We start from the raw sequence: 26527 nt of genomic DNA, 5'->3' as shown, positions 1-26527 counted from the left end.
TTTTTTTCAGTTAAGGTACAAGCAGTACGCAATCATTAAGTATGATATTATTTTACTTCGTTTGTAAGCAATTTTTCTGTTTGAAACAAAAAAAATCTCTTTTTTCTGGGTAATATATGCCTTTGATCAATTTCACACTGTTGTGAAAATCCGTTAGAAAAAAATAGTTTGTTTTCGATGTTGTTTTGAGATTGACAGATGTAAAATATACACCTGATGCCGAAAATGAGGTTTTGCGCCAAACAAAACCTTCTTAATAAACCTCAATTTCAACCTCATTTACACCTCATAAAATCAATCTCCTGTATAACACAGATATACAGGAGATAATTTTAGTTAAGTTCGGTTAATAAAATCATTTTAGTTTAAATCGGGTGAAATTTACATCTGAAATAAACGTATTTGCTTGATAGAAAAATAATGATCAATGTAAAAAGATGAATGTCGAAAACAAGATTGAAAAGATCAAAAACAACCTCCCTAAAGCTTGTTGCTCCAAAGTAGATTTCCATCAACCTCAAAACAACCCCAAGTGTGAATAAAACAACTTCATACACCTTGGGAGGTTGATCTTTTAAGGTTGTTTTTAAAATAAACACGGAATAAACCTCAAATTAACCTTGATATCTCAAAACAACCTCATATAAACCTCGAAAATACCTTAAACTTTTGTAAGGGATTGCAATCATTTAACAAAAAAAAAAAAAAACATTTTCAATCTTTTAATTGTTTTAACTATTTTAGAAATAGAAAAATATTAACTTACCGTTCCAATGTAACTGCAACCAAGTTCAAAACAGATGCAAAAGCTGAAACAGATTCAGCATAGGCCGCCAACTTGCAAACTGTTCCTTTAGAATCCCATTGCACGACAAAATAATGGGCAACGTCTAACGGAGCGCAGATGACAAGCAGCAACAAATCTGCTATGGCTAAGCTGACCAAAAAGACATTTGTCACGTTCCTAGATGTCCTGTCACCGACTATAACCGCAATAACTGTCACATTTCCTGTCACTCCAAATATGAATGTTATGATATAAGTGATAACTATGAAGAAAAAGTACTGGTTTATCATCCAAGGAGTTAACATTTCACCAGGATTTCTGAAATAGATCTCATCCAAGGATAAGTTCTTACGAACTGGATTATCAGTGATATTATGAATGCAATTATCTTCATCGCATGTTATATTTGTGATACTACTCATAACAATATCCGAAATTGTGTTGTTCATTATTATTGATAATTTTTATTGAGTCAATGTGAATGAAGTAATGAGTTCGAATTAAAAAAAATTAAATTTCAAATGTTATTTGAAAATAATTAAGTATCTTGAAAGTATCAGAATTTTTATTTTAAATTTCAATTTACTTTCTAAAACATGTTATGTCTTATTTTTAATTTTTCAACCAAAAGAATAAACATATTTTGTTTAAGAAAGTGCGAATAATAATTTTGTAGTAAAATGATCAAAATAATTTGCTATTGATTACTCATGAAGAATTGTTATTGGAGAAAAAGTATTCAATAAATTTAAAAAGCAAATGAAGTTATATTTATTTAACTTTAAAAAAGTTAAATATGTTTTGGTTTTTATTAGTCTTATAAATCAATAAAAAAACTATTTTAACTCAATTTGAAATATGTATGAACTAGCTTAGTTGTACCTTTTTCAAACCTAAAGTTCATTAAATCTTAGTTAAAATATTAGACACTGCAAATTCTTAATACATTGAAAAAAAAATTAAAATCAAGAAGAAATTTTAATAAATGAAATAACTATGTTTTCGATAAATTTAAAATATTTCGGCACTAACTCATTAATATCTTTTCAAATCTGAAATTCATTTAAATCTAAACGTAAATATTTTTTAAAATCGCAAATTGAAAATTCTTAAAATCTTAAAATTATTGAAAATCAAAAGGCTTTAAATTTTACTATACGTTTATAATAGACATATATTACACGGAACTAAAAGTTTTAACTAATATATTTTTGAAACCTTACTAAAATTTAGGAATTTTAAAAATGCATCTTTAAAAATGTCATTAAAATTAAATTTTACAGTTCTTAAAATTAAGATAAACTTCCTCAGGAGAGAAGAAGTAAATAACGAAATAAATTTATCGAATAATTCCTCAGAGTTTCTAATCAGGGATGTGACAAAATACACCCTTAGTTGATGTATTATAGATGTACTTCACACTTCCTTTGTTTCCTAAAAAAGAAAAGAAACAGAAGCAATTAGTGTCAGTGTAACAAATATACACTATTCAAGAAGCCGCTGAAAGGATTGAATAGTGTAACTAATGATAGAATAAGAATCCGTAGCTTAAATCTCTTTTAAATGATGAAACTTGAAATCTTTAAAATTCCTATCGAATTACTTTTCTTCGTTCCTCGTTACGCGACACATATTCATTATCAATAAGAGCTTCAAGGATTTAAACGTGTGTCTATTTAGGGAAAACTTTAAAATATTTTGCCTACATTATTTTGGAAACAAAAAACAAAATTTGCATGAAATCAAAGAGCAGCTTTAATAAATGCTAGCTTATCAATCTTAACCAATGAATTTGAAGCAGATGGGATACCGTGTTCCTTTAATATATTTTTTTTCTGATGCTCTAATTACAAGCAAAAATATATTTTCGTATTTTTACTTATAAAAGTATTCTAATGAATAATAAAAAAATCTGTAAGATTATCGGAATTATATCATTGTCATAATATGAAATGTCTAAAATATTCATATCAAAAAATTTATCAGTAATTGATTTTGTGAATTAAGAAAAGTTGAATGATGTATAACTATATCTCTTAGCATGTATTATACATGTATGAAAGATACATAATTACTCGCACTTTTCACAAGCGTTCAAAGTTTTCCAAACCTTGAGATTAGGTATTAATAAGGCATTTATCAATATGTTAAACAAAAAATATAATACAAAATTTATAAGTTTGAATTACAAATTACGCCATCATTTTTTGCGCTTTTCGAGTTTGTTTTTCACTTCTCTAGAGTATAACGTATATATTGAAGAGACTACTTTTGACTTTGAAAGTAAATGTAAAAAAATTTAATAAATAATTATAAATTTTTAAGAAAAATACTTGATTTTTATTTAAACTATGTCCTCAACCATACCGAGATTAAATAATAACAGTGTTTAATGAGGAATTTATTAAAGAATTTAATAGTGAAAAAAAATAAACAAAAGGAAAAAAATTAAGCTGTTGAACACTGGTGAATTTTTGGTTTCTAAGACAAAGCAGGCTTTTCGTACTCTTGCCATCAAAAAAGTGTTCTTTGCTATAACTTTCTCCTTCATCATAATTCTCTCATTTTACTTTACTATGGTAACCAATAAAAAGTGCAATTTCATTCCTTGTCACCTTTCTCCTTCAACATAATTCCCTTTTTCCACATTACTATAATAACCAATAAAAAAGTGCAATTTAACTCGTAGGTCACTTTTCCCCTTCAACATAATTCTCTTATTTAACATTATGATGGTAACCAATAAAAAAGTTTAATTTCACTCTTTGATCACCTTTCTCCTTCATCATAATTCTCTTATTTTACCATACTATGGTAACCAATAAAAAAAGTACAATTTAACTCCTTGCTCACCTATCTCCTCCTACATATTTCTCTATTTTACATTACTGTAGTAACCAGTAAAAACGTGCAATTTAACTCCTAGGTTCACATTTCTCCTCCTACATAATTCTCTTATTTTACATTACTATGGTAACCAATTAAAAAGTGCACTTTCACTTTTTGCTATACTTTTCTCCCCCTACATACTCTTATTTTACAATACTATAGTAACCAATACAAATGACATTTCGTAAAAAATGGTGGCTAACAAACAGAAAACATATTGTATGAAGCAATATAAAATATACTAATTTACGATGTTTTAATTTACTTCAAGTGTGAGAAGGAAACAAGTAACGGCTGTTCTCAAAACTACAAGAAGTGAAAATTAAATTTTGAAATAGATGCTTAATAGGAATTTTAAGAAAAGATCAAATTCTGCATTTGTCTTTATTAATCAATTTTTAAAAGAAAGACAATGAGGAATTGATTTACTCGTAATCTACATTAATAAAAAAAAATACAAAGCGAAAAATAAGAAGCAGAGGAAAAAATATATTTAAAAAAAAATGATTTATTATTAAGAAAAATTATTAATAAATAAAATGTTTTTAGAAATATTTAAAAATTTAAAATAAAATTTAAAAAAGTAAAAACAAAATTAAAAATTTAGCAGCACGAAAACAAAATAAAGAAAAGATATAATCTCGCTGTCAGCTTACACTGTTATATCAGCAAAAAACGTGCTTTCTAATATAGTATTAATATTGCCAATGCAAAATATATCTATACAATAATATGAAGAGCTCCGAAAAATTTAAACAAGAATAAAACGTATCAAGCAAAAAATATATAATAAAAATTCAAGAAAAATACACAATAAAACACACAATGTAACATATCAAGCAAGTAGCGAATGCATGTACTTCCTCAAACTGTACTTCCATTAACTGTACTTCAAATGTACTTCCACAAACCGACATCTTGCAAAAAAATTTTAGTTGGTGCTACTCACACTATTGTATTGATATATTTTGCTTTAGCTATTTAAATACAATATAAGAAAGCACCCAGTCGTGTGATCGGATATAATTGTGAAAGCTAACGACGAGGTTATATCTTTTCCTTATTTTGTTTTCCTGCCTATTTTTTTTAATTTTCAAATATTTTTAAAAATATTTTATTTATTAATATTTTTTTTCTTCTCCTTAAAAATATATTTTTTCCCTGTTTGGAACGAGTGTTATCCAATGGTCCAAGGTATAATACGCAATGATTCAAATTATAAGACCACGTTGCAACATGGACCAATTTTTCTTGTCACAGTGTTTTCTCACGAAATTTTTTTTTTATATAAACAAACGTATTATATATTTCTAAGAGTATTTCTAAGTCATTTGAATTATTACATTTCGTATTAAAAGTAAATAAAAAGTCAAGAGTCCTAACTATCTCCCTATTTAATTAACTTTTTTTTATCTTTGTTATATTTCATTGATTGTCTATCTAGTAATTCAATAAAGAAAGAAATGCACAGTTACGAAAGCGAAGTTGACACAAATCCATTACTAACTCTGTCGTTAATAGAACAACATTCTTTCTGGCTAAAATAAATTCCAGCCGATACACTAATAATTATTAACAAAGTTATTTATCTCCGTAACTAGTATCAAATCACTAATCACATGTCTAGAACATATGCATTATTAAAAAAAATTATAAGTTATTTTATCGTTCCATGAGAAAATAAACTCTTATCCAGCTGTTAAATATCTTTATTAAATTCCGGCAAAGATAGTCTTATTTTTACGTCTTGCTGATTTCCATTATTCATGTTTTACGAATTCTCTTACGTAATGCTCTAAATGACATGTTTGTATTTGGCATTTAGTATTTATATTTTTACTGGTTGTGGAGATATAACGAACATTCTGAAATTATAAAATGCATACCCTCCAACTTATGAAGATTTTGAAAATAATTTTTTCTAGTGGTAGCGAACCAAAGTAGAAATTTTTAAAGCAAATGGATCTCTCATAAAACTTTTATCAGAACTTAAGAATCTAGCCATATGGTCTGCACTTTTATAAGTAATAGTGGACAAGTTACGCTAAAATTAATTTTTTTTTAATATTAAGACATTAATTTTGCTACCGTCTGAAAAGAAGATTTCTGAAACTACGGAAATTCCGTAGCAGTTGGAGGGTATGTAAAATGTATGGGCAAATTTCGAATAGTAAACGAATTTTTATCGCTTCGTTGAATTAAAACAAAGTACTGTGTTTTTGTAATCCTATTTTGAATTTCTTGTTTTTTTTTGTTTTTGTTCTTTGAATCAATTTAGTAAAATATCTCAAAGAATCACATTTGAAATAAAACGAATTTAACCCATTGCAGCCGGTTTATTTAAATTCAGAACTAAGAGGAAACAACCAAATTAAAACCAGGAAGTCAGAGAAGCCAACTTGCTCCGGAAAGCAAATATATATTTTAAAGTGGTAGTTTATCAATTGTGATTCTTGGTCTAATAAAATCTTTTTTGTAGATTTTTACCCACCACTATTTCTAAATAATTCGCAGGCTTATATAATTCACCACTGTATGGTATTCACATACCTTCCAACTTATGAAGATTTTGAAAATAATTCTTTCTAGTTGTAGCGAACCAAAGTAGAATTTTTTAAAGCAAATGGATCTCTCATAAAACTTTTATCAGAACTTAAGAATCTAGCCATATGGCCTGCACTTTTATAAGTAATAGTGGACAAGTTACGCTAAAATTAATTTTTTTTAAATATTAAGACATTAATTTTGCTACCGTCTGAAAAGAAGATTTCTGAAACTACGGAAATTCCGTAGCAGTTGGAGGATATGTATTCATGTCATGCTGTACCTTTTAAAAAGCAAGCGAAAATAGTCAAGTAATTGCAAAATTTGTTTCGTAGTTATTTACCGTTTATTTAATTATTTTGGCGTGTCCGGAGCAGTTGGCATCTCTGGGAAGTAAGTATTTGAAAAAAAAAATGTTTTTTTTTTTTTTTTTAAATTGTTACCAAATATAGCACACCTTCACAAAATGCTTTGTCATTTATAAAATGTGGTAGTTATCGATGCATTAGTTCTTTCTAAAATAGACTGACTGCAAAATATTTTAGTCACCACTTTTTTCTATTGGTAGTTTGACAGGTCTCACTCGTCAAGTGTACCCGAAGGGTTAGCATAATATTTTTAGGCAAATAGCATTGAAACACGTAAGGGGTTAATAATTTCTTATTATAAATAGTTGTTACATAATAAAACCTTAAATATACATTGTTAGAATCATAATTAAAAATTAAGACAGAAAAGCAATATGGGATTTCAAATTAATATTTAGGAAAGGTAAAGAGTTAAAAAAGTTTTAAAAAATCACAGTCAAAATTTGATAAATCATTAATGAGGAGGACGTATGCTGAAAACATTAGAATCTGTCTGATTTATAGATAATCTTAAAGGCGTTTCTAATAATCGTATTTTGATCCTCTTTTATTTTTCCGGCAATTAAACAAGTTTGGATGGCTTATCTAGGCACATTTGACTATAAAGTTTTCAATAGTATTCATCCTTTTTTATCGCTTATATACTAATTTTGCAAACCCAAATTTGCATTATTTTTATTTTCCGTTTTCAGCAAGGATTCTAAAATGAATATTAAAGGTAGTCATAACGAAACACCCTGTCTATCAATTAAATAATATACGCAATGCATTTCCCCTCTGTAATTTACTTCTAATGAAAACAGCTGGAGATTTGATGTTAAGTTGGTGTGCGCTAGTTATTTGCATTTTTCTCATTTTCTTGTGGTTGACAAGAATTTAAAATAGAAAAGAGTTTCTTGGGCAATTTATTACAGATTGTGACTAAAAAGGTAATTTTGTTAATAGAATAATTAATAAAATAAACCTAGTTTACTAATATTTTGCAAAATAAAAATAGAATCGTCTATGATTCTCTGAATGGAGAAATTGATTTTTTTGTTCCTGAATAAAATCTTTATTGGAAAGTTGTGGGTTTTAAAAAAAGAAAAAAAAATGGATTTTAAAACTAAGATTTAGATTTTTCTTACTTTTTACTATTTGTTGCCTCATTTTATTATATATATCTAAGGTTGAATTGTCAAAAAATTTCATTTTTTGAAATTTCAAAATTTTAAAAATTAATTGTAGTCTTTCACAAACTAATTACCTTTTCTCTTGTGATACAACTTTTTTCTCCTCAAAAATCTGTAAATATGTGAAAAAATATATTGAATTTTCTTAGAAAAATTTCGATAAGAATAAAAAAAAATAGAGTATTATCTTTAGTTATAAAATGTATTAGAATGTCGGAATGAATGTACATAAAAAACTGTCAAAATCAAATTAGCTGCTCTGATACAGAAATCAGACACCCAAATTGTGTACTTTTTTTTCACTGTGAGGCAAATTATGAAAATGAAAATGGAAACATTTTAGACACCAAAAAGTTTTACAGCTATGTTGGTGGCAATTCTAATAAAATATAAAGTACTTAATTTTTACAACTACACGGCTAATTTCTCCAACTACTATATGAGTAGTGCGATAAAACTAGATGATTCGAAAAGAATCAACAGTCATTTAAGATTAAGTCTTTTCCTAAGTATCAGAATTCAAAGAGTTAGAAAGAAAAACAAGTCGGAAGTTTGAGATATTAGACACCAGTGGAATACCCACTAAGGATTGAATGAAGTTTGTCGCGGAAGTTTGAACTGACTATTGAAGTGTTATCAACCCTATTCCGCATTTTGAACAAAAACTCGATTTCGCAATCGAATAAACTTTCTTTAAGAATAAAATAAAGCTTCGAGTTCGATAGTGGTTAAGCTTAGAATTTTGCTACCATAGATTTCTTGATTTATTGTAAAACCTAATGCTTGTGACTAATGGTTTTTTCAGAAAGTGAAAAAGAAAAAATCTAATAAGATAAATATAAACAAGATTTAAAGGAACTTTGTGCTTATCTTATTAACCTCTTTGAGACGGGCGAGAGTCAAAAGGCCATTCTCTGGCACCAGAATTTAGAATTTTAAAAAGCTTGGAATTTTGCTAGCATAGATTTCTTGGTTATTTGTAGGAACTAACGCTTGTAGTCACTGTTTCTTTGTTTTTTTTTTCAAAAAGGGAAAAAACGAAATTCTAATATGAACATAACCTTATTAGGAACTTTGCACACATGTTATTAACCTCTTCAAGATGAGACCGAGCCACAAGGACAATTTCTGGCATCAGAATTTTGAAAAAGCTTAGAATTTTGTTGTATAGATCTCTTGGTTATTTGTAAGAACTAACGCTTCTAGAGAGTGTCTTTTTTAAAGGGAAAAAAATCCTAATAATACATAAACAACCTTATTAGGAACTTCGCACACATGTTATTAACCTCTTTAAGACGAGACAGAGTCACAAGGATATTCTCTGGCACGAGAATTTTGAAATTGCTCAGAATTTTTTTAGCATAGATCTCTTAATTGACAGGTGACCATATAATACAATGTTTAACAGGGATGCCAACTGCTCCGCTCTCTGGAAAAGTTTTAATAAAGTGGTAGCGAATTAAATAGTATGACTTGTAAAGTAAGCATAGTTACGCCTACTTTAAAAAAACAGTAACCAAATAATTAATGCTTTTGGGGTGCATGTTATATGATTCTTATAATTTCTGATATTTAGTGGTGGAAAAATTAATTAAAATTGAAGATACCAATCTAAAAATAACTTAAATTTCGTAACCGCAAGAAAATACTATTTTGCAAAGCGGAGCAAGTTGGCATCTCTGTAATTATTATATAATTATACATACCCTCCAACTGCTACGGAATTTCCGTAGTTTCAGAAATCTTCTTTTCTGACGGTAGCAAAATTAATGTCTTGATATTTAAAAAAAATTAATTTTAGCGTAACTTGTCCAGTATTACTTATAAAAGTGCAGGCCATATGGCTAGATTCTTAAGTTCTGATAAAAGTTTTATGAGAGATCCATTTGCTTTCAAAATTTCTACTTTGGTTCGCTACCACTAGAAAGAATTATTTTCAAAATCCTCATAAGTTGGAGGGTATGAATTATATATATAATAATATATATAATTGTATTTTATATATTACATATAATTTTCAGCAAAAAAAAAAAAACGCTTTTTATAGGCCAGAAACTCTGAAACAAATCCGACAGCAGAGTCATTCTGGTTATTCATTCTGGATTGGATCCTTAGAGCAACATTTGAGAGGCAGAAAGCCAAAACCACGAATTTCTGACTGACTGATACAGTTTTATCGGAGTGCCTATACTAGGGGGATTTCTGCTCTTTCATCTAAGCTATATTTAAAAGGATCATGGGAAGGGTGGTGCGGGGGTTAACTAAGTTATGTCTCAATTGGAAACATTTTGCAATTAAAATAACATCTGGGAAAAGTATATACATGTTAAACCGCATTGGGATACATAAAAAAATGGAATAATATTAAAAATAAAAATAAAAAGAGAGAAATATTTAAAATTATTTTACGAGTGGGGAAGACTCCCTATGCACTCCCTCGCTTCCCCCCGGTAGCCAGGCTTCTCAGGTGCAGAGTGCATAGTTTGTCTGTGGTAAGGGTGATAATATTAAAACTATGGGTTGTAATATTTTGATAATACGCAATCGCTGAGAAAGAATGCGGTTATTGAACTGAAATTTGCATTATTTTCTATAATGTCCAAGTCTAATAGTTTGTTGAAGTCGCGGGTGCTACAGATTTTAGCGCCTTTAAAAAAGGAAGCGTCTAATTTAAATAAATATTGGTCAATTTTATCGATATTTAGGTCGTTATATAAAGTATTGTTTCGAACAAACCTGGTTGCCCCGGTCATTTGTCTAAGTATTTTGTGCTCAAAACTTATGAGTCTTTTTCTTTGGTTGTTTGTTAGAGCCCCCCAGGCAGGGGTGAAAGCGAGACGGAAAGGAGGAAAGGCTGGTAGAAAAACCATTTCAGTTATAGCTAGTTTTGGGGAGGAGTTTACTTATTCTTTTTTTAAATTTTTCAACAATATCCATACCTGCCAACTTTTAATCCCTTCCATTATGATTTTTCCTAGTGGTATTAAAATGGAATAAAAATTTTAATTTTAAGCAAAAAAATACGCTGTATTTGAAAGAGCTTAAGCTGCCTTCCAGGATACTAACACATATTAATATATATGCTTAATTTTTTTAAGATTAGTGGTGATCAAAATCATCAAAAAATGTAGTTTATAAAAGAAAAAAAAGTATATATTTACTACCACTTTAAATATAAAAATAAAATTTTACGCCAAATGCGTAAAAGTTGACAGGTATGAATATCCACTTTATCTTGGAAAAGAAGCAGTTTTATATATATGCCAGATTTATAAAAGAAATCTTGATAGTTACAGATATTTCATTTCTTTCGAAAAAAAGGCTGGAATGAAATGTTTTACGTACCAGGTTTTTCTCTTTTCCGTCTTGCTATATAAGGGCTTTCACCCATGCCCCCAGGCTGGGGATGCATAACGCAGTATTAGTCTTATACACATTAGGTAAATATGTCTTTTTGGTCTAAGTGCCATTTTACTTTCACTGTTCAGCAGGAGTTTTAATGCTTGAAATGCAGCTTCGGCTTTTTTGAGAATGTCTGATATGTGTAGTTTCCAATTTAGGGTACAGTGACGAAATTCTTTGGCTATTCCCATACCCTCCAACTTATGAGGATTTTGAAAATAATTCCTTCTAGTGGTAGCGTACCAAAGTAGAAATTTTTAAAGCAAATGAATCTCTCATAAAACTTTTATCAGAACTTAAGAATCTAGCCATATGGCCTGCACTTTTATAAGTAATAGTGGACAAGTTACGCTAAAATTAATTTTTTTTAAATATTAAGACATTAATTTTGCTACCGTCTGAAAAGAAGATTTCTGAAACTACGGAAATTCCATATCAGTTGAAAGTTTTGGCTATTCCCCATCTAATTAATTATTTTCTAAAATAATTACTGGTATCAATAAAAATGTTTAATATGTACAATTTGGTGATTATCCTTAAAATAGTAATTTAATCGTTTTCAGATTTTCATAGGTACATGTTTGTTACGATAATTAATTATTCTGGATCTCTAGATAGGATCCTTATAACAATAGAAAAAAACTAACATGATCACTCAGTTGAATGGCTATGGCAGCTCCCCAACTTATTGATTATTTTCTAAAATAATTACTGGTATCAATAAAAATGTTTAATATGTACAATTTGGTGATTATCCTTAAAATAGTAATTTAATCGTTTTCAGATTTTCATAGGTACATGTTTGTTACGATAATTAATTATTCTGGATCTCTAGATAGGATCCTTATAACAATAGAAAAAAACTAACATGATCACTCAGTTGAATGGCTATGGCAGCTCCCCAACTTATTGATTATTTTCTAAAATAATTACTGGTATCAATAAAAGGTATAATATGCAAAATTTGGTGATTAACCTCAAAATAGTACTTAATTTATCTTTAGTTTTTCATAGGTACAGGTTCGCTACGATCTCTAAAATATAAGAAGGGGGGGGGGGACAAATGTTTCATGAGACTATTGAAAATTTTAAAGATTTTAATTAAACTTTGGTTTTAGAAATTGATATAATCAGTTTTTACATATGCTTGTAGGTGAAACGAATTGTTAAATTATTCCTTATTATCTTAAGATGTCTTGACTTTTTTCGCTTTAAATTTCAATAATTTACAAAGCATGTCATGGTGGTAGTTCGATTGAATAACTACATAAATTTAATGGATAAAACATGACTTACGATTTCACCACTTCTTACATCAGGGTTCCCACAACCAGGGAAAAATTAATGAGTTAAGATTTCTCAAGACTACTGATAAATGCTTAAATTTTTCTGTCATTTGTAAATTACGAAACTATTCAATAGTTATTTTTGTATTCTTATATATTTCCTTTAAATCGATTATTTATTGATAGCTTAAAATATCTAAATACACATCACTTTTGCTACCACTTTAAAAAAGATTTCCAGACCGTGGGAACCCTGATTAAATCTTCCATCCAAAGTTACTATCAAAATACTATTAACTTTATCATAAAACTCTACTCAAGGGGATCTCCCCATTCCAAAGATGATTTTCACTTCAAAACTAAAGATTTACTTCTTTAAGGACTTGATTTGTCGTTACAACATACTACAACTTCAAAGATATTTAGGATCTCTTAGAATACGACAAAACAGAATCGATGAATCGGATAGTGGCGCTTCGCGCCAAACGCCGAGATAACCTCAATATCCAGCATCCATTCAAAGTTTCCAAAAATTTTTTCGTCCTATCTCGACTAATCAATAATTAAAAAATATGTAGATATGCAGAGATGCCAACTGCTCCGGACACGCTAAAATAATTAAAGAAACGGTAAATAACTACAAGGTAAATTTTGCAATTAATTGACTATTCTAGCTTGCTTTTTAAGAGGTATACAGAGATACCAACTTTCTCCGGACAGTAAATATATATTTTAAAGTGGTAGTTTATCAATTGTGATTCGTGGTTTAATAAATTCAATTTAGTAGATTTTTGTCCACCACTATTTTTAAATAATTCGTAGGCTTATATAATTCACCACTTAAAAGGACTTAGTTATAATATGCCTTTTAAAAAGCAAATAAAAATAGTCAAATACTTGAAAAATTTACTTCGCATTTATTTACCGTTTTTCATATTGTTTTGGTGTGTCCGGAGCAGTTGGCATCTCTGGGTATAGCATGCCATAATTATTGTGAAGTGGTGGATTATATAAGCCTACGAATTATTTAGAAATATTGGTGGATAAAAATCTACAAAATTGAACTCATTAAACCAAGAATCACAATTGATAAACTACCACTTTAAAATATATATTTGCTGTCCGCAGCAAGTTGGCATCTCTGGATATGTTCGAGAAACTTCTGATTACCAGAACTTTCCTCTTCGAAGCTTCTAATTGGTACCAGTTATTTTTATTTACAGCACTTAATAAGTATAGTAAGCGAGTGATCTAAGTGCTGTTGTCTCTACAAGTTAAACTTCAAGTGACGGGTCCAAGTATTAGATCCATGCTATCTAACATCAGTCCTGACAATTACTACGCTTTTGCTTTTTATATAGGGGAGGGTCGGGTGCCCCCGCCCACTGTCAATTTCATATGTATAGAATATTTTTTCAAGTCAATGGGCCATCGGACATTAATTGTTATATTAAAAAAAGATTATTTTCAAAGTTTCAAGTATTTATGCAGCTGGTAACATGGTAAACAATAGTTTTGAAAATATGTTAAATACAGTAGTCATGAAATTAAGAAAAATTGGTTGAATGTTTCGATTAAACTTCATTTTAATGATAAAAAAATAATTTTTTCTATACATACAGCATTAAAGTATGTAGTCTTAAGTTTAATTTGCACAAAAAAAAAGTTTATATGTGAAAAATTGTTCGAGTAATTACAAATTTACAAAAAAATTGGATTTCGGGTAGCCCCACTCATATGAATGTCGGGAATCACCGCCCAATTTTATTTCGTCGATAAATGTACGGTTGCAAAGATTATTATTTTATTGCTTCAAATTTGAATGTTATATGCATTTTTAACAACAAATATATGTTTTAATATTATATGAAACATAAATTTATATATTTAAAAATGAAAAATTAAATATTTTTGAAATTTAATTGATATATCCAAATCAAATTTAATATCAAGAAATCATAAATATTATGATAAGCTATTTGCTTACTTATTTATTTTCACTTATTTGTGAACGAATCAATCTACAGAAGCATTTGAATGCAATCAAAATACAAAGTGAAATTGTAATTTTATAAGAAGTATTTTATATTAAGTTTATAAGAAGAGATCAACCAAATAAGTTTATATTGAAAAACAACTATTGTTATTAATTATTGTTACTTAAATTAAATTATTTTCGTTAAATATTTAATATAAATATATATTAATATTATAATATATTAATATACATTAATAATGATAAAAAGTATGACATTTGTTGTTATTAAATGATAGAATTCACTAAAAGTATATAAGTATGTAATAAATAAAATAATTTTGTGATAAAAATGATAAATGAGGTTTATCTATTGTCAATACATTGGTCATTCTCATTTACACCTGAAAAAATAGCCAAAAAACATAATTTTTGTAACTGGGCGGGGCTACCCGACACATTTTGAAAAGAGCTGAAAAACATGTTTTTTTAAATTTCTATTTTTTTAAGTTTAACTATTCTTTTTTTGGTTTATTCTTTTTGCATTATTTAATTAGATGATAAAACAATAGAAACATACAAAAATGTTGATTGTTACTCAGTATTATACAGAAATATAAGCAATACTCCTTAAGTGAGCGGGACTACCCGACTCTCCCGTAATGCTGTGGTAGATTTAGAAAAAAACAAATCTTTCAGAAGTTTTGGTAAGTTTGTCAACGTCTTATAAAACTCACCCCTGATCTGAACAAAGACTAGTATTTAATTCACTACGAATTTATTATTACTTTCGTAAAATGCGGAACAGTTGGCGTTTCATATGATACTTAGAATACTGGATACGGGGAAAAATTACTTAAAATTAAAAATACTAAACTAAAAATAATGTAAATTTCGATTCCATTGTTTTCCTTATGAAGTGGAGCAACTTGGCAGCTCTGTCAAAGTGAAAAAAAAGCAGTAGCTTAATAAGGAGCAAGACTACTTTCACAGATTTATTTCACTAACTACATACATACCCAGTCAATGATAGTTCAACTTATACACCTTTTGTAACTGAGTAGTAATGAATTACATAAATCAAACTATTTTTACCTCACTTTCAACCATTTCATGCTGGCACGTATACGCAAACATCAACATTTTTAATACCGTTACCTGTAATGAAAGTAAAAGTAAATAGTATGCACTTTTATTTGTACTTCGGTAGGTTTTAAATTTAGTACTTTTATATTTTTCGTTACTTTTTGGGGCAAAAAAGTACACGTATTTGAAAATATTGAAAAGTACACGTATTAAAAGTACCTATTCGGAGTACTTAAGATTCCGAAATCTTAAGTACCTCAATAGAAGTACTTAAGATTTCGGCTCGGTGGTATCACTTTTCATTCGGTAGGGGCTCAGTTTTTTTTTTTTTTTGATAATAATTTTGTTTAAGTACATTTGATCTCTAAACCAATAAGCATAGGCTAAGGTTCTTCGTTCATATTTTATTTTATTTTATAACCGTCGTTGAACAGCCGACTCAATTCTTTTTGTTCACGACTACTTATGTTCAACTCCGTACCCTTATAATTTTGAACCCAATCCAGAAGACAAGGGAACTCCTGGATCATGTCTTCTGAGAAATTTGTCTTCGTGGTGGACTTTTTGATGGTACTAACCCGATATTTGCGTTACATGAAGTGGAAAACCTCGAAAATCTCCCATGGTTAGTCTGACAGCAAGGGTACTCTAACCCATGATGAGTCTTGAGGATATTTTACGCCAGCACCGTGGTCAGTGCAAGCCGGATGAGGAATTTGTATCGAACAACCCTCCCTGGGATTCAAACCCGGGTCACCTAATTGGAAGGCTAACGTTCTATATCCTGAGCCCTCACGGCTCCATATTACTCACGGCTATTATATAATTTGGTTTGAGAAGAAGAATTGGAGTAGAGTACCTTGCAGATTTAAGGTATCTGACTAATGCAAAACATGATTTTGTTCAAAATTTTAGAACTTGAGTTCATTAAAAATTTAGAATCCCTGTAATCTTAGCTTTCCAAAAATACTTAACTTTTGTTTGTAACTCCAATTATTTACTAAATTATAGCAACTTATTTTTGTAAGGAGATAACAATGAATAGACTGTAACAATGAGCAAACAATGATTAGTCTGTAAAGCATATATCTCAATATCAGATTTTTCATATTTTACATCACCATAAGCACGATATCTCATGTTGTTTTTAAAATAATTGTCAGAAATTTTTAATGAGTGTTTATGTTTATAGCACACATGTTTTGAACCACAGATTAAGAGATTAAGAGATATTATTGTTTATGCTTACTTTTTCGTAAAGAGAAGTGCGGAAACTTTTGAAAATGTACTTTTTTTTAACTACATTGATTCCTCTCTTAGTAGTATATGCACCTGATTTTAAGATAATGGCTCACAAAACATTGTTGATGGAATTCTAAATAAATTTAGATTAAAATTAGATTTTAGGTATTAGAAATTATTTTACAGTGATCAGCGTAAATGCAAAAAAAAAAATAAATAATAATAATTCCTTATTTTTTACCCAAAATTGGCCATTTCTAAAGAAAATGATAATAATAATGTAAGTTTTGTTAGTTTTACAAGTTTTTACACATAATAAAAAAATAAACTAGTTTTTATGAATTTTATATTGATATTTAAAAGAAAAAGTTTTTAAACAAGTCGGATACCTTAATCTTTTAAAAAACAGGGAACGTATTATTACGAAATCTAATTGTTTTCGATTTGAAAAATGCCTTTATCAATTAATTTAATTTTGAAAAGCAACAATTTTCTTAACTATATGTTTGTTTTTCTAAATAATTTCACTAATTTATTCAATGTTGCTAAACCAGTAATATTTTGCGCAGATATTAATTTTAAAATATAAAAATTACTTTTTCGCTTTCTTTGCATTTTTCCATGCAAACACATAAATTTAAAAATAAAACTTTTTTTCTCAGTTTTTGATTATTAAGAAATAACCAACAAATTGAAAATTGTCATTACTTAATATTCTAAAATTAATTTCTTTTTAACTTTTACAAAAATGAAATATAATTTTTTACTTTACTGGATTTCAAGGGGTTACCTATACATGAAGAAAAGTTTTTATTTTTTTATTTATTTACCCAACTAAAAAATATAATGCCATCAAATTTGTTTAACAAATTAATTTATTACTACAAATTCCGAAAGCAAAGAAAAAATTCTAAAGAATTAATTGTTTAAATTAAACTAAGCACAATTAGTTACATTTAATTAATTATGCCATTTAAAACTCCTTTTTATATGCAAACATTGAATATTGATTTTTAGTTTGGTTTCTAGATATTTTCAACCTTCACTATTTCAATGAATTTTGTAAGATTTTCATACATTTAAGTTTCATACATTTAAATTTAAATTTACTACATTTTAAATACATTTTTCTTACGTTTTTTAATTAAATTTACGGTTGCTTTGAATTTTAGATTCCCTCGAAATGTACTTTAAAATCGTTACTTTTGTTGTTTTGTTCTTTTATTTGTACTTTTTAACCGTTACTTTTTAAAATCAAAACTTTTTATTTTTAACTCGTTACTCTTTCTTAAAGTACTTGTACTTTTTAAAAAGTAACGTTCCCATGTATGAGTTTATATGATACGTCGGAACCAGCATGAAAGGGTTAAAATATTTTAATATTTTTTCATAAAAAGTTCAAAAAATTCAACGAAAAATTCGCATGCACTTATATGTGTGTTTAATTTATTTACATGTAGGGGTGGTCAAAATCATTTTAAATTAAATTTATGTATCCAAAAATAAATGGGAAGTATAAATTTTGCTACTAATTTAAATAAAGACAAAATGTTGCGCAAAATGCAAAAAAGTTGTCATATATTAGCCATTAGATATACAAATGTAACGAAAACAAACGGTAAATTAACTATAACCTCATTTTCAATGTATAATACCTAGTCAACTACATTCAGTTATCGAAGGACGTCATATGACGATCTAGGTCAACAATGAGTGTAAATTCACAAATTTATGTTGTGTCAACGGCTGTAACGTATTAAATTTGTAGCCTAGAACTTTTATGCTCCATCCAAGATTAACTTAGAATGAAGTACAAAGTTCTATAAAACCAAAAGTGACCAAATGTTTTACTAACAAATTGGATTTATGAAATTGAACTTCAATGTAATATTGTTTACATTTTCTTAAAATTCCTTACAGTAGACTGCAAGGATACTTAGTGGGAATTACAATGCAGAAATATTTCATGCATATTAACTATTTTGGAGATCTCAAATTTTCAAACTACACCATTACAGTCCTTTTTTTGGAGATGCTTAAAAATTTCTTCTTACGCCACAGAAGTCAAACTCCAATCATAATGCTACATTCAAATGAAGCTATGAAAAAGTCTAAAAGCAGATATTCAAAACAACAAGTGGGGATTTGTACAAGATTTTTGTAGCTCTTTTGCCAAAGAAAATTAAAAAAAAGCCACAGTTTAAGTGCCTTACAATTTAATCCCAGCTATAATTTTAAACTGTATATGCCATCGTTGTGTTAAAAACTATCTGAGCTTTAGAACGGTAACTAAAACATTTTAAAAGTTATTAAGTTTTTTTAAAGATTCCTCAATTTTGCGACATTTTTACACCTTGATGAAAATAATTAAACTCAATATCTTTATCCATTTTTTGCGAACATTATGAGCCCAGATAATGCAGAATTGAAGTAAGTTTCTAAATAATAAAAAATTAGAGCGCAAACGCTTTTAATTTTCTCAAAACTGTGACTTTTCTCCGTATTAACGTTTTGCACCATCTTCAGAATAAACATAGAGAACGCTAGCTAATGATAAACTGGACTTGATTTAACAGCCATAAGTAACTGTTGCAAACTCACATCAGTTATGAAAATAGCACATTATTCGCAAAAAAGCATCTTTTCGTGCGACTATAGATCCTTCGAAGAACAACCTTAAGAGGCATCACATGAAATTTGAACAAAATCCCAAGATGGGTTTCATTAAAAAGGGGTATAAAGAGAAGGAAGAAATCAAAAAAAGAAAAAAAATTGAAAAGAAAAAATTGTCTACGAAGTATTTTTTTCCTCTCGAAATTGAATTGGACCAACGAGATAAAGGAATTAATAATTTAGAAGGTATAAGTGCTTCGTGCATAAAAAGATATATTTTATAATTGTATCTCTTTACACACCCGGCATTGCAATCTAAACAAGTGAGGTATTGTTTTTGAGACCAAATCGAATGGAAATGAATGTAAGATAATAGGAATAACAGCTCTGAGATTGCAAGAAATTAATATTACGTTTGGAAAATATTTATGCACACTTTTTACATTGTTATGTTACATTGTTCTTATTATATTGGCTATCAAGAGATAAAAAAATGCAATTTTGATGCCGATTTCCATACTGAATTGAAAGAGATAAGTTTGAGGTGACAGGAAAAATAGTTTAGAAGTTATAAGGTTTTTTTTTCTTGCAAAGTATATTTCAGAAACAGAACTTTTTTATAAAATTAAACTATCGCAACTTTTATAATATTAGTTCTATTGACTCGTATTAAATCTCATTTGAATAGTGGTTTACAAAAAGATAACTTATTCTTATATTTTAAAGTGGCAAAATTTTTTTTTATTAAATTCTGAAATAAACTTTCATTTTAACACTGTTTTTATATAATTTCTGTATAAGGGAGGACATTTTTAAATTTAAAATTAAAAAATTATTTTCCCAGTATTACTATTTTATTTTTTACATTTAACAGTTCGTATATTTTCTATCGAAAACACCTACTATTTTACTTGATCTATAAGTTTTTATTAATTTTTTTTAATGATCAGTATATATATTTTTTAATAAGTAAGTGAAAAAATTTTACTATTATTTTAACTTTATGCAAATTGGTTTTTTAAAAAATATTTTATTCCCTTGGCAAATTGCTTAAAAACCGATTTATTGCACATAATTTCATTAAAAAAATATCTAACTTTCGATTTTTGTTAATACATATGAGAAATTTTGGTTCATAGAGATTTCTTTATGATCAAATTGTTACTCAGCAAATTGAAAAATTAAAAAAAAGGCTATGTATAAAAGCTAGGTATATCCAAAAATGGATACAGTCGCAACAAATATTATCAAGACTGCCTGACAGTGGTGCTCCTAAAATCTGTTTAATCGGAAGTTCCATGGTCAATCACTGAGCAATACCATTGGTGCAAGTATCAGGAAAAAATTTCCTTCCCCATCAGATCTTTGTCAAAATTGAGGAATTTGCCTCACGAATGAGTGGTGCTGCCATCTATTGTACGGTTCCGACTTAAGATGTACTTTCACTCAGGCGGTAAAAACGAAAAGAGCACCTTTCAGACTTAATTCGCAAAAGGCCATTGACTGGCAATCTTGACTTCTCCAAGTGCCATTAGGAACAAAAACAACACAACATTAAATAGTACCTGTTGTACAGGTACTACTTAATGTCGTACAGGTACAAACCAATGTAGTACAGGTACCAACAGGTACCTGTTGTACAGGTACCAACTACATAAATACTGAATGCAAAATTCTGTCATTGGGTGATACGTTCATTCAATATTCATTCATCATTCAATATTATCTATGCTATATAATAGAATGATAAATAATTTTTAAAAATAAGATAAGAGTCTGTAGATAACAGATAATGCAAGATATTGTAGATGTTTGTTTGTAGACAAGATTTATCTTTACTTTTAATTAATTTTATCGCTGATGAAATCAATTGAAAATATTATTTTGTAAATCAGTTTAAAAATTAAATATAAACTTTTAATTTATAAAATGCTAAAAGAATATTTGTCTTCAATCTGCGTACAACATTTCAAGAGTTTATTTTGTATTATAAAGCTCTATGTTTAAATTTAGAGCAAACAAAATAAACTTTAGTAAGATGTATAAATTGAGAAAAATAAAGAAGATAACGATATTTTTGGTTTTGTAAATATTTATACCTCTTAGAATAAAATTAAATAACACATTTTTATAGTTTTTTTTTATTTATTAGACATCGTTGTTAATTGGAAAAAAGCGTAATTTTGAGGTGTACAAATTGAGGTTGATTTGTTCTGTTCTTAAACTGCTTCTATGAACATTTTGTTTATAATATTTTTAGATTATTTTTTTTAAAAACAACGATACATACTTGAAATAAATGGAGTTTTGTTAATAATTGCATCTTTTGAATAATATTTGAACTTTTGTAATGTATTTGTATTTTAATTTGTAATTATTGCAGCAAAAAAAATTTGAATTTTCGCATTAAAAAGAAATATAAAAAAATTTATATTTTATAAATGCTTATTATGAATAACATTTTGTTAACATTTATAATATATGAAAATTTAAATTTATAAGAGTTGAGGAAAAATGATATTAGGACTTGCATTAAAAAGCAATATTGAGTTTTTAATTATTTAAATATTTTGTATATAAATATATATCCAATAAGCAATTTGTTCAAAAATATATCGAAATATTTGTATTTTCAATTTGATTTCAAATTGAATTTTCAAGAGATTCTGAAAAACTATTTCAGTTCTCCTTCAAAAAAGTAAAGTTATTCATAAATTTAAAGCTATTTATTATTCTCATAATTTTATTTCAAGCTCATTTTTAAACCAAGACAATTAAATAACTACTTATAAAAAATAAAAGATTTCAAACTGACGTTAAATATGAGAGATGAGCTGTTAAATATAGTTAAAGTGACTCAACTTGTAAAAGAATTTAAATATATTTTGGCATTTGAAGCATCAAGTTCTTCATGAAATTATATTGATGAAGCTTTTTTGTAAGAAAACTATCTTCTTAATTATCTAGCTCATTTTTATTAATAAAATGAAAAAGGAAAATAAAAATAAGTTATGAATTCTTCATGAAATATAATAAAAAATAAATTATGAATTCTTCCAATATTTTTTCTTGCCAACACATTTTTAAAGGAGTTATCTAAAGAATCAATTATAAAACCAAAAATCAATATATTTATTGTAATACACTCATATGAAGGCTTCTTAATTTAATTATTTTTTGAAGTTCATTTATCCATAAATAAGCGTATGTGATCTTTACAACGTACTGCTAGTATTCCCAATTGACAGTTAGGAGCATGGGAAGAGATCCATGGTTGGCGATTTATAGAAAGATAACACAGGCAAAAATAAAGCAAAAAATTAATTTTGAGAATATTTTGGCGAAAGCGAATTGAAAAAAAATGAGTGTGAGAATTAATATAAACATGTAACTGAAACATTTTTGGGGTAAGAAGTGAAGAATAAAGAGTTATAAATAAATTTTGTTTCCGATTTAGTCGCGACAGTGAATTAGTTTTACATTTGTGAATGAAATTAAAAGTTAGCCATTGGTTGTTAAGAAAGGATTAAAATATTTATGTTAGCTTTCTATAAACATTAAATAATCAGTTTAATTTAATTACAATTCGAATAAGAATTATTCGAAATTATTAAGGAAATTTTAAAAGCTAGGAAATATGTAATGCTTATTGTGGCATCCCAAGCCGAATGAACTTATGTTCTCCCAATTTAATTGAAAGAAATTATTGTTTTAATAAAAAATTTATGTCTGAGAAAATCTCATTTTATTCTGAAAATTTAAATGATTTCAATTATTTTTATATATGATTTAAGCATTAGAAAGCATCAGAGCTTTAATTTGACAAGTTCAAAATAACACTATTAAATATACTCTAGTTATATGAGATGAGTATCAACTACATAAATAATTTAAAACAACAGATATTAATATACAAAGAATGCTTTCTAATCAGTGCAATTGATATAGATTTTTATATTCATAAAATCCTTGTTCAAAAGGAATTTTAAAATTTATACTCGCATGAAGTCTCAAATAGTTATCTAAATCAGGAAAAAAACTGAAAGAAAGTTATCGATTTTTAGAGAATAACTCTTCAGTCAGTCATCATTAAAAACAACAGAGCCAGTTTTATTGTCGTAGTATACTTTAAGGCATTTCTAATGATCGGTTTTTACTCCTTTTTAGTTTCCACTAGTAATCAAGCATGTTTTAATATTTAAAATATCTTACTTGTCATTGTTCCATCGGGTTTAAAAACATATTTTTGTCGCTTAATAAATAGTTTGAAACTAGTCATATCTGCAATCTAGTTATGTCTAGTCATAAGTTGCAAGGATTATAAAAGTATATACCGAGAGCGGTCGTTTCGGAACGTGCGTATTTAATATCATTCTAAATTACTAAAAAATAATAGAATATATACTTAGAGAAAACATTACGGAACGTCCATTATATGATACCATTTTATCATTGCAAGTTACCAAAAAATAGAATACATTCTATTTTTTGGTAACCTGCCAACTTTTCCGGATTTTCCGGAAGATTTTATTTTCATATTTAAAGTGGTAGTAAATATATACTATTTTTTCTTTTATAAACTTAATTTTTAAATGATTTTGATCACCACAAAAATTAAGCACATATATTAATATGCGTTACTATCATGGTTGTCAACTTAAGTTTTTTCAAATGCAACGTATTTGTTTGCTTAAAATAGAAGTTTTAATTTCATTTTAATACCACTGGGAAAAATGAAAATGGAAGGGATTAAAAGTTGGCAGGTATGCATTCAGAGGGCAGTCATTACGAAACACCCTGAATATAATACCATTCGAAATTACCAAAAAAGTTAAATATATACTGAGAACGGTCATTACGAAACGTCCAAGAAAAGCTTACGGAAATAGAAACCTGGTGTCTAGACTGGAACTTTAAAGTTAACGGCCAAAAATCGAAACTACTAATCATTCAACATAAAAGAAAAACTATCCTCCTAAAAAAACAAGTTGTTCTCTTTAACGAAACTATTCCCATTGTCAAAAGCCCAAAATACCTTGGCTTGGTAATAAACAGTAAATTTAATTGGAAAGATCAAGTCAAAACAGTTATCAACAAAGCACAAGCAACCTGCCACAAACTACAAATCCTTCTTCGGAATCCTGAAATGGATCCCAGACTTAAACGCATACTCTACATCTCAATGATCAGTCCCATCCTAACTTATGCATCTCCAACTTGGTGCAACATCACTACATCACTTCTAAAAAAACTCAAAAGATGCCAGAACAAAATTCTAAGAAAAATAACACAAGCAAGATGGTTTATCCGAAATAAAAACATACATCGCGACCTCAACATAGATTTTTTAGATCATCACATAGCAAAGCTGAATAACAAATTTTTTGAAAAAACTATAAATTGCGACACCGCAGGATTCAATGAAATTTTTAATTTTGAAAACTTAAGGGTAGACATGAATCTCAGGCCGATGGCAGCTTACTATTGTAGTGACGTAATCTTATTCAAAATACAAAATATTTAATTTCCTTTTCACTCCAATTTGCATTCCAATTACCAGAAAGAGCCACCTTAAAGACAACATTTCAAAACGGATGGGAAAAGGGCAGCTAATGGCTTTTATAAGTAGTCCGCGCAGACTGTTTAAAAAGTGAACCAGTTGTGCGCATGAACCCAAAACCTTTTGTAAAAGTAATTGAGAGAAATTTAACTTATATATTTGAGAATTGAATCTGTAGTGGTTGACAAGAGAATAAGGCAAACCAATAATATTCATAAATAAAAAATATTTTTAGTCATATATTTTCTATCACTTTCTTATTTTAACTATATTCTTTATTAAATGACTCGTTCCTTAATTGAATATCCCTCATAGTGGTCTGATCGGACTACCTATAAGAAACCGTGTGGAGGCTTTCAGTTATAATTTGATGATGATGATGATGACGAAACGTTCTGTATATGATACCATTCTAAATTACCAAAAAATGGAATATATACAGACAGCAGTCATTACGGAACGGCATGCGTATAACATTTGAAATTACTAAAAAAATCTTTATATACTGAGAGTGGTCATTATGGAACGTCCTGTACATGATACCTTTCTAAATGACCGAAAAACAGAATATATACCGCAAGCGGTCATTATGGAATGCTTTTTATATAATATCATTCTAAATTACCGAGAAATAGAGCTTAGCAAAGGAGTCAAAAATTTTCATCTTTAAACCTTTCGCTCCGACTGTCACAAATACGTGCCAGCATAAAACCGTATCAATCAGGGTAAAAAGATAAAACTGGTAATCAAAGTATTTCTTTAGCAGTTTATTTGTGGGCGGAGTTATTATTGTTTGATTTATTTAATTCACCATTACTTCATTTCTAAATAAAATTATTTAGTTATACAATTATGAATTAACATTGATTATATATATATGATTAAACTAACAATAATTAAAGTAAAGGCAAAGTAAGTCTGTCAAATTAGCAACGACTACATTTAAGTTACCGTTTTTTATTTAATTAATAACTTGATTCTGATTTTGTACGAATGCTTTTCTGAATCATCCGTCCCCAAGGGGTTAACGGCAAAAATTGAAAGTCAATTTTTTCTGACACTATATGCGTGAAATAGGTTTTCATATGTGTTCAACCATAATTCAAAATAGTGTCCAAAAAACCATGCCCAGTTAGTTATAAGCAGTGAAATTTTGCTGCACTTATTTACTCTAAAAAAATTTATCTTGATTACCAAGAAATCACATTTAACAAAATTCCTGGTATTCATCAAAATAGTAAGTACTCAAAAAAGAAAATATGTAAATTGTTAGTTTACCGCGTTTTGCGCGTATACACGCCGGACAGAAACTCTATTGTGGTGCGTATGACGAATATACACGCAGCGTAAAATGAAAATTTTCCATTGACTATGAAACTAAAAATTTCAATAAAATACAATAACAATATTATATCATTGTATGTTTCCTTTATATTACCAATATAACTTTTGATATTTTATATTGCGGGTGGAATTACCATTAACTATCAAAATAAAAACAATACCACTAATAATCAAAACTCGAATATTTCAGTAAAATAAATTAAGAATATTATTTGGTGGCATATTTCCTTTATTTTTTCAACAGAACTTTTAATATTTT

General features: G+C 28.1%; 1 protein-coding gene across 1 annotated transcript in view; it reads right to left on the bottom strand.

Annotated features, from left to right (window-relative positions):
• The window catches only part of LOC107440366 (allatostatin-A receptor-like), a 150949-nt gene that overhangs the window by 16427 nt on the left and 107995 nt on the right, over positions 1-26527 (bottom strand). Inside the window, exon 2 of the mRNA XM_087155896.1 lies at positions 767-2221. Coding sequence (XP_087012022.1) covers positions 767-1236 — 470 coding nt within the window. The 5' untranslated portion in view covers positions 1237-2221. The remainder of the gene's footprint in view (positions 1-766; positions 2222-26527) is intronic.

Source organism: Parasteatoda tepidariorum, chromosome 12, assembly GCF_982258835.1.
Source record: "Parasteatoda tepidariorum strain Cologne lab strain chromosome 12, Ptep-v5.0, whole genome shotgun sequence".
Taxonomy (NCBI): Eukaryota; Metazoa; Arthropoda; class Arachnida; order Araneae; family Theridiidae; genus Parasteatoda; species Parasteatoda tepidariorum.
Note: the sequence above shows the minus strand (reverse complement) of the source record. Positions and strands in the feature narration are given on the sequence as shown.